Source organism: Oreochromis niloticus, linkage group LG1, assembly GCF_001858045.2.
Source record: "Oreochromis niloticus isolate F11D_XX linkage group LG1, O_niloticus_UMD_NMBU, whole genome shotgun sequence".
Taxonomy (NCBI): Eukaryota; Metazoa; Chordata; class Actinopteri; order Cichliformes; family Cichlidae; genus Oreochromis; species Oreochromis niloticus.
Genome location: NC_031965.2, coordinates 27994818 through 28013971, shown reverse-complemented (window position 1 = coordinate 28013971; position 19154 = coordinate 27994818). Strand labels below are relative to the sequence as shown.

General features: G+C 37.9%; 1 protein-coding gene across 1 annotated transcript; it reads left to right on the top strand.

The window, feature by feature from the left end:
- Nucleotides 1-2591: 2591 nt before the first annotated feature.
- Nucleotides 2592-13515, top strand: alpk3b (alpha-kinase 3b). The gene is made up of 14 exons (XM_019359997.2): nt 2592-2701; nt 2871-3040; nt 4259-4380; nt 4852-4969; nt 5106-6360; nt 7896-9927; nt 10299-10446; nt 10559-10686; nt 10795-10830; nt 10923-11197; nt 11403-11491; nt 11599-11816; nt 12331-12379; nt 12508-13515. The coding sequence occupies exons 1-14, from the start codon at nt 2699-2701 to the stop codon at nt 12821-12823; spliced, it is 4959 nt and encodes a 1652-aa protein (XP_019215542.2). The 5' UTR covers nt 2592-2698; the 3' UTR covers nt 12824-13515.
- The last annotated feature ends 5639 nt before the right edge of the window (nt 13516-19154 follow it).

Below are 19154 nucleotides of genomic sequence, written 5' to 3'. Positions count from 1 at the left end.
AGGTCACTATTTATTAGAAGTCCATAGAGGTGGTAAATAAATGCCACAGTGAAACTGAAGAGCTGATGGTTGTCCAATCTGCTTCAGCCTTTTTGGTCTATGTTTGTCACCATCAGGGACACACACACATCCCGAATGACAATGGTCCTGTTGTCGTGGGATGTCCATTACCACACAGGTTCTAATGACTGATTATAACAATTTACATTTGCCCCACAGGACCCCCTTTTTATTTCTGATAGAAGCACAATTATGTTTGCAAAAGAGATAATGGTATAAACAAAGCCAGAGGTAGTGATCTCAGAGAGCATCATTAGTAGCCCCTGTCAGTGCGCCCCAGGGTGGCTGTGGCTACTATGTAGCTTGCCATCACCAGTGTGTGAATGTGTGTGTGAATGGGTGGATGTCTGGATATGTAAAGCGCTTTGGGGTCCTTAGGGACTAGAAAGCGCTATATAAATACAGGCCATTTACCATTTACCATAAATCTGCACCACTAAGCCACTACAGGATTTTGTGAAGTGCTATAAATGGCAAAACATGAGGCAATAGACATGCAATGCTAAAATTATGCACTCCCACTGCAGACCTCGTGTGCACTGAGATTTGGAGAGAGATTAAGACCTTAACATGGGACAGGACATAACATTCCTTGGATTTTCAAAATACTGAGGAAAACAACCTTCTGAGAAAAGCTCGGAATAGTTATCGATGTTTTAGCTGGTATCTAACCAGGTCTTTATTTTTTATTGGATTGTATTTTTCCAATCAGATAAGCTAGTGTACTTTAAATTTTTCTCCAGCTGACCAGAAGCATAAATATGTTTCTTTTTTATTTTCAGTTATTATATATTGGAAATCCCCCTTCCATCAGCAGGTTTTCAACATGCTTAAGGGGGATACATGTTCAAACACAGTCACATGACAGAGTCTTCTGGTTTCTGTACTGTTTCACCACCCTGATGTGCTTTGATCACTCTGTACACAGCCCAGTGGAGAATATCCACACCACGCAACTGTGTTTTCCAGCGTCTCTACAGCCGACTGACGTACAGTCAAATACAAGATCCTGCAGCCTATACATGTCAGTCACCAGTGTGTGTATGTGTGTGTGTGTGTGTGGTATGCTATAACTAATGGAATCCATAATGAATTGCCCAACTGTGTGTTCAATTTCCATTGCTTCCATTTTCCATTGGTTCCAAGAGTCTTAACATATTCCATTTAAAAATGTTCTTTTAAAATGTAATTCTTAATTTAATCTAAGTTGTTAAATCAAATCACTGCGTCATGGCCCTGGCAGGGAGCTACAAAAGAATGTGACGAATGGATGGAACAGAAAAATGTAAATAGATGAAAGGAAGTCATGCAGGCATGTGTAATATGATGAGCATACGTAGTAACCCAAGAGATAATGCTGTTTGATACCTTTGAACTTGGACGAACACACTCGGGAAGCTGTAACTCATTGTAGTAGTATCAGTGCCAGTCAGTTCAAAGACAAGTTTGGGGGTTTGGAGTGTGTTTACCATGGAAGAAGTCTATATAGGTGACAAAATAAAACGCTTATTAAGGTCACTTTGGCATCCAGGTATCAGCCTTGCAAGTTAATTTCATTTCTGCTTAATATTGAGATTGTTCCAGCATTTTGTTTTCAGACTGAGCCAAGTATTTGAATCAGTCTTGAATCCCTGGAGACTAAAATCACATTGGTCTGACCAAATAAAAAAATAAAAAAATTAACTTGTTGATAAATGCTCTCTCTCTCTCTGTTTGTGTGTGTGTGTGTGTGTGTGTGTGTGTGTGTGTGTGTGTGTGTGTGTGTGTGTGTGTGTGTGCAACAAAGTGTGTGTAGATCTGTCTGTGCATGCTTGTATGAAGATTAGAGCCCATATCTCTTTGGGAGTCAGTGGGATCTGCCTATATAAGGCTGTTCTATTCCTACTGCTTTTCCTCTGGGGACACAATGCAATTGTCAGCCACTGAACAATACATGTCAGAGAACTTAGCAGACTTCACTGTCTTATATAAACATCTATATATTTATATGGTTTTACAAGAGGTGATTCTGGGGAACACTGGGCTAAATAACAGCTGTTTTTGCTATGTTCTACTTATACTCGAGAGTTTTCTAACGCCACACTTTTTAGATAGGAAACTACGTGACCGTAAGAATGTGCTGCTCGTATTAATGCACTCAAAACTAAAGGCGTCATTCTTTTGACTGACAGGCTCAAATGATACTTTACTACAGCCTGTAAACACAGCTAAAAAGTTGGACAGAGGATACCCAAAGAGAAAATCTTTTTTCTCTTTGGGGAAACCGTAATTCACTAATAACAGAATGAGGGGAAAAAAAGACTTAACCATGTTTTTTAAAATCTTTTCCTGGGATCTGGTGAACTAACAGATCTGGACATGGAAAATGTTTTTGTTTTATTTTTCTTTTGCTTTTGATTTCTTACAGATATTTCTCTACTTAAGATTTATATTTGGTGGATCCATTAGAGTTTTTTTTCCCCTCTTTATAAAACAGCCACAAAGATGAGTTTTGGAAAGTGTGATGTGCTCTTGTGCCTATTTGCAGGCCAACTATAAATAGTCCACGGACCTACGCATGCTCATGTTTGATTGGAAATTGCAGTGCCTTAAGCCAGTGCTGTGGGGTGTCTGTCAAAGGAAGGAATGAAACTTGTGTATGGTGAGTTAACTGTGTAAAATGGACTGCTGAATGTTGTTTATGTAGCTACTGGATAAGCACATGTAGAAGATGTAAAGTATATCTTAAACTAGCATCTCTTGTGCTAAATAATTGAGTTTTTAATATACAACATTTGTTTTTGATGTTTTACAACTTTATTCTTTTAAAGTTTGAACTCTTCTCTTGGCAACAAAACAATATCTGGTGGAAAATGACTTCATGGAGGACATCAAGACGTTCGTCTAACGGGAATGGGCGGTCTTCCAATGGAGAAGATGTCAATGGAAGCGGCCGCCTTGGTGGCTGCAGCTACCTCTCTAATGTGAGGCCAGAAAACAGGTACAGAATCCAGACTAACTCAGGGTGGTGTCCTTCCACTTGAAGCACCTCTGCTGGGAACATGCAGTATGTATGATCCCAGCGTGTATTTATTCTGTAATATATCTATAATTCAGGGTTTTACCTAACCTGGGATGAGCATGTGTTGCATGGTGTTTTTTTGTTTGTTGTTGCCACGGACAGCAGAGTTTAAATAAACTGCTTATTAAGAGCACAATTTCAGCTATGCACCATTGGCCCCTTTTCACATCAAGCATACACGACAGCGTCTGCATGAGAAGATTTGTTTATAGCACAAGTAGGTGTTGCTCTTTCGGTCTCCTTTTTAATTAATCTTGTGTAATATTTGATTAAACTGCTGTTCATCTTTAAGCTACTGACACAGGACAAACCGAGTAACATTATCTGCCAGTTATCTTGCATTGTTGCTTTAGGGGAACTTTCACTCTGTCAGCCTCAGCTGAACTTTGCAGAAACCACTGATCATGTCCTTTACTTAGCACATCTAGTGTATTACCAAAGCTAAAATCAAGAATTACCAGTGGTTTGTGTTGCTGATTCTAGTTATTGAATCATTACTGAATCTAATTTTCTGTTCTCCATCTGTATTTTTTTTTTGCTAAATGTAGATATATTAACAATATCTTGTTTAGTGTTTGCTTGAAGACAATAATAGTAACAACTGTACATAATGTGTAGTGCCTTGTTTATTAATCATAAGTAATATTCAGTGAAGTGTAATGATCTCACTCAACTGTACACTGATCTAATACTCAAGCCATGATCATTTTATTCATATATTCATATTTCAGTAATATCTTTGGACGATCACATTTTTCATGCAATGAAATGTAAATATGGGCTGAATGTAAAGCTTTTTATACTGAATACTGTAGTGAAAGATCAAAGAAACACTTATTAAAAACAACAACAACAAAAAACAAGTTAATTGTAGTTGCCTCCAAAACTCACAAGTGTTTTTTAGACTTTATGTAAAGTAAAGGCCTTTAGAAAATTATCTCACTTTATGATTTCAGTTCTTACTTTCTTCATTTTACATAGTTTTGACTTGGGACATTCTTTTAAATGGTACCAAAAAAGCAATCAAGCCAATAATACAGATAAAAAAGTGCAATAAAGAAGTTTTTTTTTTTAATGATAAAAGACATATAAATCCAAATAAATACCATGACTGACCAACTCTATTTTCTTGTACAGGAGCACACTCTGCAGTGTGATTGCTCATTTAACTGAAGAAACACAGCCATCCTTTGAAGCTACCCTGAAGTCAAAAGCTGTGTCTGAAAATTCAAACGTGAAGTTTTCCTGTGTGGTTAGAGGTAAGCATTGCCTACTCCATACATCTGAGCAATTGAACTGAAATATATCACAAACAAACAAAAATAATAATTTAAAAAAACAATGTACTGTAAGTCGTCGTGCTTATGCTGCATTTTTTTAAAGAAGGTCAAAGACAAGAATAATACAAAGATAAACCTTGAACATAGACAAAGTAGGAAAACTGTGTCAAATTTAAATTAAAAAGAGAATGCAATGATTTCCAGATTGCATAAACCCATGTTTTATTCACATTAAAAAATAGAAAACACATTAATCGTTTAAACTGAGACATTTTACAGTTTAATGAAAAATCTTAATGTGTATTAGTTTTTGTGCTATCCCTGCGTTAATAAATTTTATGAAATATTAAAATGTCTCAGTTTAAATTCTATTGTTGATCTATGGTATTCCAGTATCTATTTACAAATCATTGCAGTTTTGGTTGTTTGTTTTGTTTTTTTGTTTTTTAGGATACCCGGCCCCTCAGGTTACGTGGTATAAAGACGACATGCAGTTGGATAGATACTGTGGACTTCCTAAATATGAAATATTCCACAATGGACAAAATCATTCCCTGCATATTTACAAGTATGTATATTTGAAAATGCTGTTTGATGATGTCCATAAAGGAGATAATAAGGGAAATTCAAATGATAGCTTTGCCATCTAAAATGTTTTTCCTTTCCGATAACTGCTGCTTGATGTGATATTGATTAATTTCCAGGTGCACTGTGGAGGATGCAGCTATATACCAGGCCTCAGCCATCAACAGTAAAGGTATTGTTTCCTGCTCTGGTGTTCTGGAGGTGGGTGAGATGAACGAGTTCAAAATCCACCAGCGTTACTTTGCCAAGGTCAAACAGAAGGCTGAGAGCAGACGCAGGGAAGCAGAAGGCAAAGAAAACCAGGAGCCACCACGAACCATGAGTCCCGATCGTACACAGAGGAAACGCCGCTCGACAATGGAGGCCTTTCTTAGCACACCAAGCTCAATGGAGGATGATGGTAATGAGGAGAACCATCAAGCTGTTGTTCTAGAGACAACGCCCAGGTTACAAGGGGCCCCTGGGGAGGAGGTTAAAGAAAAACCAGTCCCAATCACTAATGGCACAATGTCTAGTTTATCTAAAGGAGAGCCTCTTAATGATAATGGCAGTAAAGCTGAGAGATGCTTATATGACGCTACCCAGAAGAATTTTACAACACACCAAACGAAAGCTCCCTTTATCAAGAAAAAGATTAAAATTTCCAACAGTGCAAAAGCTGGAAAAGCAGATGGTCTAGCAGAGAGAGTGTCTGAGGAGAGAAGGCTGAAAGATGAGCCCTCGGTCTCTGCAGTTCTGACCTGTAAAGAGTCAGTCCAGATCCAGAGGAATTCAGATGAGATTATGGAAGTAGAGAATATTTCTAGTTCATCAATTACACATTCAGAAGTGACAAACATGATAAAAGAAGATCAGAAATCTGCATCAGAGGTGGCAGTGTTTCCTCAAAGGTCATCACAGGATGAAAAGATATGTACAGAGGTAACAGTGGCTTCAAAGAAAGAGCAACTCACTGTGCCACTGTCCCCTGTTGCTTTTGCATCTTCACGCCATCCTGGTTCAAAAACTGAAGGTGAAAATGCTGCAAAACATGAGCAGGAAACTGGATGTAATGGTACAGAAGAAAGTTTGAAAAGACAACAGCAAATACCTTACATTTCCGCAACACAGCCACTGTCAAGTGTTAGATCAACACTCCTAACCAAATTAAAAGAGGACATTGATGCAACAATCATGGGTGGTGATGTAAAGACAAAGCCTTCAGCTGATGGATCTCTATCCCACAAACACAGTGAGTCAGTGGATTCAACTTGTGACAGCAGGACTGCTTTATTTCAGCATCCATGTGAACCCGCTGGACACCAGCTGTCTGAGAAGGAAACAAGCCACATCCAAAAAAAGGTGCCTGCGTCTCAACTACCCATGCCAAGTGAGGTGAGGGAACCTTTTCACATGAGCTCATGAGTGCTTTGTGCTGCCAAAATCAGTCCCATCAGTAACACAGGCATCCAAAATCTATTTATAGCTTTTACAAGTATCCCCCACTGGGTCACAAGAATTAAATGACGCACATGTTGACAGTTGCAGTAGATATACCGATGTAGTGGGGTGATTTTGTTTTTAAGTTTAAAGGTCTGAAAGTGAGATTTTTATAAATTTTTAAATATAAACAATTTTATCATTCTTTGAAACATTATTATGAGAAATAAGCAGACTACCAGAAAGTTAAAGTAATGACTTTGAAGAAGCCTACAATTTGGTTTATTGAGGGATCGACACCACTCTCATGTCTGTAAATTAATATGAAGCTTCTCTCAGTTAGTCTAACTTAGCAGAAAGACTGGGAACGGGTAAAGCAAGATTTGTAAAATGTTTTTGCACAGATCAAATAGCTGAGATATAATGTGTTATTCGGTAAGACGACTAGCCTGGCAAATGGATTTTGGTTAGCTGTTTCCTGTCAGTATTTCACTGCCAGCTGTAGCTTAAAATGATGCAGAGTTGGATCAGCTATCACAACCCACTCTTTAGATCCTTTTCTAGAAAACAAAAAAGTGGCATCCTCTAAAATTTTTATAGTTCCTGCAATTGAATGAATGCGGTTGTGATAGGAACAAAATTTGTAATTTTAATTTGCTGCATTAAAAAATAAATTCCTGGCTGGGAAACAAAGTTATCACTGATTGTCAGTCTTTATACTGCTTACACAATCACACCAACCTCTACTGCATAGCTGAATACTGACGGCACTTATGACTGAGACAAAACACTGAATGGCTGGAGCGGCACTTAAAATAATTTGCATTCCTTTCGGGCCAGTCTTGCATGCAGGAGAGCAACCTTCATTTTAAACAGGCCATCCCATACCAGACTTGCAAAGAGGATAAGAGAAAGAAGCAGAAATGTGGAGTGATTCTTTTGATTGTGTAGCATATGATTGTAAAAGTTTAATATTTCAGTCTAGTCTTCAGACTGAAGGCTGCTTTTGAGGCACAGTATTGCTCAATATACTAGACTATATTGGGTCATATTATGGCTTATGGTTCAGTTCACTAGCAGACTGTAATAACTGACACTCAACAAACATGCTTTTATACCATATTTATGTTTTACTTTATTTATTATGCTCAATTGAAATCACACTTCTTTGAGGTTTTCCAGAATATTGGCAAAAAGTTGTCTACTGAATGATGAACAATATTTCTTAACCTATGTATCAATTCAAGAATCCAACAAAAACTCATCTCTTGTTTGGCTTTGGCAATGGAGCAGATTAACACACTTAAACATTTCTCCAGTTCATAAATTTCTCTTTGTCCTAAGGTCTTCTCATTCCTTTCCATGTTTGTTGCTGGTTACACAGTTGCTGTTGATAAAAATTGCATGTGTTTATCCACGACCAGCATAGCCAGGGATAAAGGAATATGTATTTACAGCTTGGAAAATCTGTGCTTGTATTATGTCCCAAGGTTACACAAGATCCCACAAAGATGAACAGGAATGATGCACCTGTCAGCCTTGAGCTACCACCAGAACGGTGTATGGTCAGCTCGCGACAACAAAAGACTCCAATAGAAAGGCCGACCGTGGCAGATGACATCCAGACCCCGCTTTTCCATAGTGGTTTTAAAACAGACATTGACACAATGACACAGGACGCATGGGATCATTCCAAGGCATCAAATGAAGTTCTTTCCACAAACGTACAGATGTCACCCCTGAAAAGCCCTGTCAGTGGTGAGAACGCTTTAAGGTGTAATATTTCGCTCAGTATCCTGGAGAGTCAATTTAATACAACTATAAAAGCTGTTGAAGGGACAGAAATACAACATGATGAGAAGGCAGAGCTCACTAAGTTGTTGGTTGAGAGTGACGCTCCAAATGAGAAGATAGTTGAGATGGAAACTGAAACTGCTGCTGTAAATGTGACTGAACAAACTAAAACAGAAAAGAGCAAAGATGCAAGGAACGAAGACACTGGAGGAATCATTGTGGATGCACCTTGCAAACAAACTGGGCAGAAAGAGCACATATCAAAAGTGGTGAAGAAATCTAGTTTAGACTTAAAACATTTGAAGGAAGATATAAATGACACATCTCCAAAAATTGCAGAGAACAAAACCTCAGTGGAACACATCAAAGGTTTTCAAGAAATTTCAAAACCTGAAACAAAAATAATTTCTATTGCTGAACTTTTAAGATCACAAATAAAAGCTCTTGAATCAACATCGGCTAATCCGGTATCTGACATACCATCCCATTCTAACTTACTACACAATCAGATTATAACAGCAAGGCCACGCCAGGAATTAGTACAAGATGACAGAAAGCTGGAGGTGAAAAAGTTCATGCCTGAAAGAGAAAATAAGAAAGGCGTTGACGAATCACCCCCCACAACCATAAAGGCAACACTTATGGAGGTTTATCATCAACTTCATAAAACAGACTACGAGCAATCTAAAACTCAAAGTGCAACATCACAGCCTCTTCAGGCTCTTTTGATGCCACCCATCTCTGTTATAGACAGTGGAACAAATAAAGGCATGGCAGGACTTGACGGAAGTGTTGAAAAATATAATGGAGGTGCCATGGACATTGGCAAGGAAATCCAACCTTCAATTGTAGTTCAGCCAGAAAATTGTTCTGTTGTTGTTTCTCAACAAACAACACCCAAACTAAATTTTCCCTCTTTAACTTCTGAAGTCAAACTGATCAGTACAATTTCAAGTCTATCTGGAACTGCCAGTCAGGAACCTGAGTCTCCACTTAGAGAGACAAATAAGAAGCAAAGTATTCAAGAGGCAAATATAATAAATTCGGAGCGTACCAAAGATGAACTTGTTCAAGGCAAAGACGTGCAATTCATACAAAAGTTAACTCCAGAAATTAAGCTCAGCAGCACAAATGAAAGGGATTTGACAACAGTTTCTGATCAGTGCAAAATGGAAGAGCAGTACACAAATACAAGTTCTTTGCAAAGTATTGAAAGGCTTCCCCCTGAAACTGGGTCTAACACTCAAGGGAATAATCTTCCACTTATTCTGAAGGAGGTTAAGGAAGGTTTACCGTCAGACTCCACAGCCAATCAAACTGCAGAACCTAGCCCATCATTAAAGAAAAGAAACTGTGTTTCTCCCATCCCTTCTGCTACTCCACAAGAGCTGGCCTCTGGGGCTCGCCGCAAAATCCTAACACCCAAGGCCAAACCTGAGGAGACCACAGAGGTCACATCACCAGCTGATAACCAGACTCTGAAAAGGGAAGCATCTACGCAGAGCAGCAAGCTTTCCACAACTGCCGTGGCACTCTCTGTATCTCCAAGCCTGTTGCGACGGTCATCTGTACTTCAGCCCACAGGTGAACAAACCTCTCTACTAGAAAGGCGTTCACCCATCTTGAGCAAAAAGAAGATGGCATCTGAAACACCCAGCCAGCTGCCTGCTGAGGAGATTCAAACTGAAAGGAAACCTGAAGAGAAGGACAAGCGTAACCCATTCAAAGGTAAAGAAAGGCCTGAAGGCCTCATGCTTTATCAGAATTCACTTATGTGAGACAAAGGAAATGTTTTAGTACTTTTGTATTTTACTGCTTTTGAAAAGCCACTGTTGCATCTTTTCTGGGCATATCAGACAAGACACCGTGGAAGGCAGCAATCCATGCTGCTGGTCATCAAAGAGACGTGATTCACAACCTCCTCATTAGAATCTAACAAAACCAGAAGTTTCTCCTTTTTCTGAACTCATTTTCTGTATACAGGCTGGTTCTTATAGCACCTATAACAGACCTTTGCTATTTAATTTGTACAGGAAAACTTATAAAATTGGGCACTTATGGAAAAATGTGTCTGTTTTTTAATTTTTTTTTTTCTCCAGCTCCTCAAGTTATCCGTAAGATTAGGGCTGAAACTTTTGCAGATGCCTCTGGACACTTGAAACTGTGGTGCCAGTTTTTCAACGTTCTCAGTGACTCGACTATTAAATGGTACAAAAATGAGGTGGAAATTACTCAGGTTAAAAGAAAGTAAGTTCTCAGAGTGATCTTTTTGGAAATATGTTACATTCTTTCAATATGTACTGTAAGTTTACGTCTTCTTAAACATTTTTATATTATTTCTTATTTGTACATCTTCAAGAGCAGGAGATGAAGCCCAGGTCAATCTTGCCATTGTTCAGGCATCGTCCAAAGATGCCGGTGTTTACGGATGCTCAATCACAAATGACTACGGGACAGACTCCACAGACATTCTGCTCAGTGCAGATAGTATGTACTGTTTTAAAATAACTTTGGAATACTAGATACTTAATTTTTCCTTTCATTCCCTGACTGCAACATGCTTACTTTTCTGTATTCTCTCTCATTATTTTGCAGTCTTGACTGGACTGTCCATACGTGAGGACCTTGGTGGTAAGATGACGTTTCACATCTTAAGATTACAGGGTTCTTTTTCCCTGTGCTTTTCTTTTCTGACTATCACCGTTAAAAACTTGTGAATGCAGTTGGGGAGGAAATCGAAATGACACCCCTAATATTCAACAAGGGAGTGGCTGATTCTGGTGTCTGGGGCAACAAATTCTTTGGTCGCATAATGATGAAGGAATCTCATATTGGAGATGGCTGTTCTCATAAAGTCTGGAGGGCAAAAGTCATCTACGGTCTGGAGCCTGTGTTTGAGTCTGGTAACACATGTATCATTAAAGTATGCAACCCCATCGCTTATGGAGGCAAAGAGGACAGCTGTCTTATAGATACAAACCTGGACATCATGAAGCAGGTATATAAGAACGGGCTAATGTCATAATTTATTCATGCATTCATAAATATGTCATTCAATAAACAGCAATTCCCGTATTAAAGTGAATCAGGTGTTAATTCTGCCACCTTAATAGGATTACTATGGCACTAATCCAGTTAAGACTGAATAAATGGTGTAGGCGGAGCTGATGTTTATTGGCTATTCTCCAATGTTCTACATACAGGAATGTAAAATTCAGAACTTGGCTCGGGAATACTGTAAAATCTTTGCTGCAGAGACAAGAGTTATAGAAAACTTTGGTCCCTCTCTTGAGTGAGTACACTCTGTTTATTCTTGAAAAAGATAACAATTTTGTATATCTATCTATACAACAGGGACCATTAAGCATCTCCTACACCCTGACAATCTTTGTTAAACAGGGTGATTCCAGTCTATTTGATGTACCGACCAGCAAACGCTGTACCGTACGCCACAGTGGAGACAGATCTCACAGGAGTGTATCAGAAATTCTCTGACCTGGACTATACTGGCAGAATAGACATGAGGACTGGCTCTGAGGTGGAGCAGAAGTGCTGTACCCTGCAGCACTGGATCTTTCAGTGGACCAATGGAAATCTGCTATTCACTCGACTTGAAGGTATGGTCACACATGAAGCCAGAGTAATATTTAATAATTAATAAGTTTGTGTGTTACCTGTACTTGCTATAGTTTGGAATATGCCTGTGGTTTGGCACAGAAAATTACCAGAGGCCAGCTTCTCTACTTATGTCCCACCTTACCCCACATCACAAGATTCACATTTAACAACTTTGTGTTAAATTCTGCAGTATAATAAAGGTCCAGTGAGCAAATGAAGCTCAAACTGGTTGAAGAAAATATTGCTTACATACATGACCTCATATGCTAAAATTGTGCTTGCAATAATGAAAGGATATTTCAGTTTTAACATTTAAATTGAAAGAGTAGCAACAGTATTCCAGATACTTTCAGGCCCAATATGGACATTTATTTTATTTTGATATATTTTAGGTTGTGAGGTTTGGAAAATGTGCATGTTGTCTTTCACATTTCTAAAACTGCACAAGGTATTGTACATCTTTCAATGTGACTATGTTACATGAACAAGTAATTTTGGGGTGTCATTTTGCAGGTGTTGACACTAAGATCACCGGTGTTGGAATTTCAGTCAAATCAACAGGGTCAGTACTATTTGAATTGCGTCGTTTCTGCAAATTATACTGCAAACACCTCATTTTACAGGTAATTTACATTTATAGGAATCATGTCTGTTACATTTAGCTTTGCTCTCTGTTTTGCATCGCTACAGGCATCAAGGTTTATCTATCGAAGCGAATCCCAAAGTTTTTGAACAGTTTGTCTCTCAGCACAAGTGTAACTACTTTTGTGGTCTGCTTGGCCTGCGGTCACTGAAAGTTATGGACTCTTTGCTGACACCAGCAAAGCCGAAGAGCTCCAGGAGTCCCTTACTTCAGCGCAAGATGGCTGCAGGCTCCTCCAGCCCACAGACTGGGAGGAAAGCTGCTGGTAGCCCTAGACTGTCGAGGAAGACTGAGCAAGAAGGAAGCAAGATGCCAACAAAACAGAAAGCTGCTGATGCTCCCAAAACAATCAAAATGGCATAGAATAAATATCTCTTAATGAGACTTGACATGTCGGATATATTCACAGGAAGCCCAGGAAGAGCTTGTGCAATGATAGAAGCCTGCTGGTACCTTATTAGAAAGTATAAATCTTACAGAGACAGGAAAAGATGTTTATTAATGATATAACTTTTTACTTTTAACAGCTATCATTCCTTGCTATTTAATGTGGACTTATGCATTCATCTAGTGTAGCAAATCCTAGGGCTAAAGCTGTTGTGTAAAGAAATGCATTGAACCTTTGTTCTATTCATCAAATACCATAGGTTACTGATTGTGGATGCCTCTCACAGGTCAGTGTATTCATCCTATATGAATGTCAGACACTTTGGACTGAAGTGGAATTGTGTTATATGTTGTCTATGTGTAATTCTCAGCTTTACTCTTTTGTGGTCACATATATGAAGTCATGAAGAAAAATGGAAGCAGGATATGCATTAAGCCAATCACGCAATGCAGGTTTTAAAGGCTGAGAGTAACCAGCCAGTTTTCTCTTATAGGAATGTATCAAGCCAAATGCAGCTGTTCACATGACACTGTTGTACAGTGGCTAATGGTGCTGTGCTTTTATATTATAACCTGACATGTTTACTTGCTACTGTAATTTGCACTGCATTTTTAGAAATTGCACATTTGAATTCAACTGGCTGTACAATAAAAGATATGATCTTGTATGTTCTGAGACTCTGTCTTAGTCCAAAATGTACCTTTTAAATTTGGAGTGTCTCTCTTACAAATTTGCCTATTATGGAGTGGGCTGACTAATAAAAGCCATCCCACTCTGTCTCAGACATCAGCTTTCACTCATTATCATATATGTATTTTATCTAGAAAGATTAGTAAGATGTTATCTCAGTGACTCTTGTTATTAACGCAGATTCTGTGAAATCTCATCAAAACATGCAGTTTCTAATTACAGCATGAGAACAGCTTAAGACAATTTTAAACATTCAAAACACTTTAGCTTTATTTTTCCTACCTACAGCAGAAAATGTATAAAATAATATATTTGTCTTGTCTTTCAAGTCACATTAGTGGAGCATCAGTGTACAGCACATCTTGGAATGAGTAAATCATCTAACTGATGGTACAAAATCCAAGATAAACGACACTTGGTGGCAAAAATGTGCATAAATGTGAAAAGAGTGTGTGCTGACATTAAATGTGTTGTAATGTCTATGATTTTGTGTTATAATCAAATTGCTGTGGCTCCTGTGAAACAGGATAGTGTTCAGATTTGGCCATTGCATGTTTAATAACACTACCACCGAGGGGCAAATGCAATTACATTCTTTAATATCTTTGATATGTTCACACAAGCAGTGTGTGTTTACTATGTGAAAGGCTAACTTCATCACACTAATCATACTTGATTTTGTGAGTCATTGCTGATGTAAGTGGTGGCTTCGCTCATAAGTGTGAACAGTGCTGGAAAGCTAAATTTATGCAAAAAAGTGTCACTTAGTGTCACCTCTTATGTTGTCTAGTAGCACAAGAGGGTTAGAGGTTGTCACCAGAGGGGAGAGATGACAGACATTGGTGTGAAGTAGCTGATGCTTTTTGTTATACATTTCATACTTCCTACACGCTACCATGAATGTACTGCGTTACAAATTTGCCTGTAAAAGAAACCTTTTCATTACAATTTTATTAAACAATATAATAGCTTGCAATTAAGTGCAGCTTTGAATTATATTTTCACTTGACACAAGTAAAATATACTTCCTTGAAGCCTATTCAGCTATAGTATCTAACTAATACATAGGTAATTTACAGGTGGCTAGCAGATATATCTTTATACCATGGAAATGAACAAAAAGGTCTTTGATAGCCTCATAAAAGCAGGTAACTATACATAAGCATGGATAATGGCAATAAGAGACTTTCCAGCAAGCTTGGGAAAAGCAAACAATCTTAACAATATAAGAACAAATCTTTATTTAATGTCAAATAGAAAAAAAAACTAACCGACTGGCCCATGCGCTATACAGATTAATAAATAGCTAGCATGTATCCACATGACACTGAAGACGGTCTGCTTCATTCATTACTTTATTAATTTACCATGGATGAAGTGTGACTGAGGCGTGGTAACAAGATGAGGAAGACACAACACTCCTGCCACCTACTGTTAGTTCGATCACTGTGCTCTTTGACAAAAACTAAGAGAGAGAAAAAACACTTTCACACTGACATTAAACTCTGTGTGTTTTAACTGGACATCTAAAGTATGTCTCTTTTAAACTTGACTAATTTTTAGGTAAATATTTGGCTGTAGTGGGCCAAAATGAGAAGCATTTTTTAAAAATATTCTAAATAATCATATTTCTACCACAAAACTGACACCGAATGAAAAAAATTGTATTTAAAATTAATATTGCTTAAGAATTTAATTAACATCATCTTCATTCTGACAAAGTTCTATACCTCTGTACCTTTGTTCAGCGTCAGAAAATGATATGCACTAATGATATAATCCAACTGTTTCTTACAAGACATTAATAAAAAAAAGTATGGGTGAGGTGAGAAAATTACAGAGAAAAGATGCACTGACACTGCTCTTCATGGTACACTGAGTAGCTCTGATAAAATGCAATAAGGAGCTAGATCACTAGCCGTGAACTAAGCATTAATACTCATGACATGACACAGTAAATGAGGGAATTATTAGTCACAAACTGTAGAAATTTTACTGGCACACTTAAGCCAAAGGAAGTTCCATTTCACTTAATAGGATGTAATGTTGAGTTAATGTCAAGATCTCACACTCAGCACCCAGATCCTTAGCACATTAAACACATTTGCAGCGTTGATTTTCACACTGGCTTATTATGTGACAATATATAAAATATGATGATCGCAAAGGAGCTTATTTGCATTCAATACTTTCAGCAGAGAACACTGGCAGAAATATGTGAAAGAATAAAAATGCTCTTTACAGGCTGTGCAAGGTTCAAAACAGGTTTAAAATAGAAAAACAGGATATAAGCAGAAACAGAGAGACCGCTCTCTCTTACAGAGCTGACTATTTGACTCTGACCTCACATTGTTGTGGCTGACTGACCTCAATTACCATTGCTGGTTCATCATGGGTGTGACCATTTAGGTAGATTATATGAAAAGGATCACACATTCCTAAATGCCACAGACTAGCTGGCATTTGAAAAAAGTTTTATCTCCAGTCCTCCAAAAGTCGCAGCCTGCCAGTGGTCTCAGTGGCATCGCTAAGTTGACTGCCAGTGCTGAGTTATTCTACCATATCACAGGCAGCTTTTTCTGACTATGAAACAAAACATTTCTGATACATATCTTGGGTTATTTTCTCTCACAGGAGAGCTTAAAGGCTAAATCTGAATAAAATCAATGTTGTCTACATACTGTATGTTGGAGACAAGAAAGCAGTGATGATACATAAAGCAGACAGCAACCTGTTTTGACAACAGGGAGTCAAAGGGTATGTCTACAACATCCCTGGGATATCATGTAAAAGTTTTGTAGGGATATTCGTGTTCATCGTAGAATGCAGCTGAACGGCTTCAGTAAATCAGCTAAATGTAATTTTCACAATGCCAATCAGCACCCCTGCTATATTTAGTATGACTTGGAGAGAACAACCCATCACCTTATTAAAGCTGTCCTTTATTCAAAGGAGGAAGACTGCTTTAACACTATTAAACAACACACAAGAACAACAGCATCCTCTGCATCATAATGTCAACCTTTAGTTGTTATAAGACTACAATTTAACTATTGTAACAGAGTGTAAAGACATGACAAACAAATTCAGTCCAGTAGTCTGTTTTGATAATTTGTGCTTTTACAAAAATATAAATTCAAACAGAATTTAAGTCGCATTTGTCTTTAAGGAATAAACAAAAGCAGCTACTGTAGAGGTTACCATTTGCGAAGCCAAGCAGACATTAATAAATAACTAAATTCTGTGGTGTGTGCGAACTGGACAGCTGCATTTCCTGCATTTGGAGGTTGTGCATTATAGGCACTAACCATACTATATTTGCTTCTTTTTTTTTAAGTTTACCTTTTATTGTAGATTTAGGCCCCCACAGTTGCATGACATCAGCCCTGTCACTAATGTGCATACATATCAGATGACAATGTGTCACATAAATCCAATAGTGTTACTCAAACACATATCCAAATATACATAACCTTATTTGGAAAAAAGCAGAATTTAAAATGGACTTCGGAACAAATTGGGAACCAAAAACACAATTAAATGGCTTTTTAATTGTGGCACAAACACACGTGACATATATTCTACTGATCATGTCCACAGACTAAGTCAACAACCAAGCAAGGTTTGTGGGTTTCACGTGTGTGTCCTCTAATTATGTTATCACTTGCTCAGTCAAACGCACTTCCTCTAGGAAATTAGATGTAGTCTATGATAGGAGAAAATGGTTAATAATTACTGGTCATTTTTGTTACATTATTGCACTTTTAATTAGGAGACGCATTATTTAAAGTTGCAGTGGAAAGTCAATGCAATTACATTTGCTGTTTAATTTGCAGAATAAACTTTAGCCACCTTTAAGGCAGCAATTAATGTCATAAATTATTAGTTTAAGTGATTATTTTATGGTTGGCTGTTTGGATAATGAGACTATCCCAGTCACAATAAGTACATCACAGTTTATAAGCTTTACTTCATCTGGATCACAAGTGGAAACAGGATGGCTGCTGTTTGCACTGTGAACATTTAAAGCTACACTCAGTAATGTGAAAATTATGACTCAGGGACTGTGATGCAATCTGGAAAGTCAAGACATCACTACTCTGTAGTGATTTTGCACTGATGAGCCCATTGTGCTGGTTTTCAAATCAACACAATTCTCACTGGTATAACATCATTTAGATGAGTAACAGGAAATTGCTACTAAAAAATGATCCTATAAACTCAATGAGGACTACCTGTCCACAAACCAAATATCAGCCAAAGTTAGTACATAACTGATAATGTAAGCAGAGCAATTGGGGTCTAGAAATAAGCCAGGAGTTGGTGAAAGAGGAAACAGAGAACACATGCCAGTGAATATTGAAAATTAATCTTATTCCAAAGAAATAATAAACCTGCACAAATCTTCTAAGGCAGGACACTGAAAATGATTATTAACATTCAGTACTGTCATACACTATATCAGCCAAAGTATTGAGCCACCTGCATATTGCACCTACTAAAGGAGCTTTTCTGAGAGCCCTTTCTAAAATGTTATCCTTTTTTGCACCTCCAACAGCTTCCAGTCTCTTGGGAAGCCTTTCTGCAAGATTTTGAAGTGTGTTTGTGGGAATGTCTTCCTATCTAAGAAGAGCTTTTGTGAGGTCACACACTGATGTTGGACAAGAACACCTGACTTGCAATTTCCCTTCTAATTTATCGCAAAAGTGTTCAGGGTTTGAGGTTGGGGCTCAGAGCGGGCCAGTCATGTTCTCCCACACCAAACTCATCCAACCCGATGCTGGACCTAAGGGGCCCATGCCAAAGAGTAGAAATACAACCCCACAGCAATATTGAATTCAATAATTAAGAAATGTGGCCCAATACCTTTGCCCATATATATTACATCTCACACTTTGTCTGCAGTTTCCAGATTTTGATTCAACCAATTTTAAAATGAAACATTTGCTACCAATGCCAAAAAATGACCCACATGGGTGTGCAACAGAAGAAAGTGGTTTAAAAAATGAACTGAAGAAGCTTCTCAGATGAGAGGTGAAACGTCTTCAAGCAACTTAAAGAAGTCCAGGCGCTTTTCTTTCCAAGCTCCTTAGACTGCAATGACCCGGATGTCTGAGAACCTTCACAGACATGGTTTATAAAATGTGATGTGTTCTGATTCTTGTTTTTCTTTTCCCACAGAAGATGTTTAAAATGTGGGCTGTTTGTCAAAAAGCACCAAAGCTCTGCCACACAGTTAACCAACACCCATTTCCCCAAAAAGTGGGGCTTGATTTAGAATTTGCTATTTGGACAAAGTGTGCAAATATATTTATATATTTCCCAGACTCTTATTTTTTAACTAATTTAAAATAATATCTATCTATATATATATTTGTTATGTATATATTTAATTTTGAATTTAAAAAGAGAATGAAAAATGGATGTGTCCTTTTTTGTCCTTTTTTCAATATAGTGTCCATGTTTATTGTTTTCATTTTCAGGACATATCTTAAATTCTACAGTAAACTCCAACAGAAAACACAGCAGCCAGCTGCACGCTTGCAGTGTGGTGTCTTTTTTTGGAAACCCCCTCTGCTCGCGTCTCGTATCCTGAACTGACACCTCAACACAGCG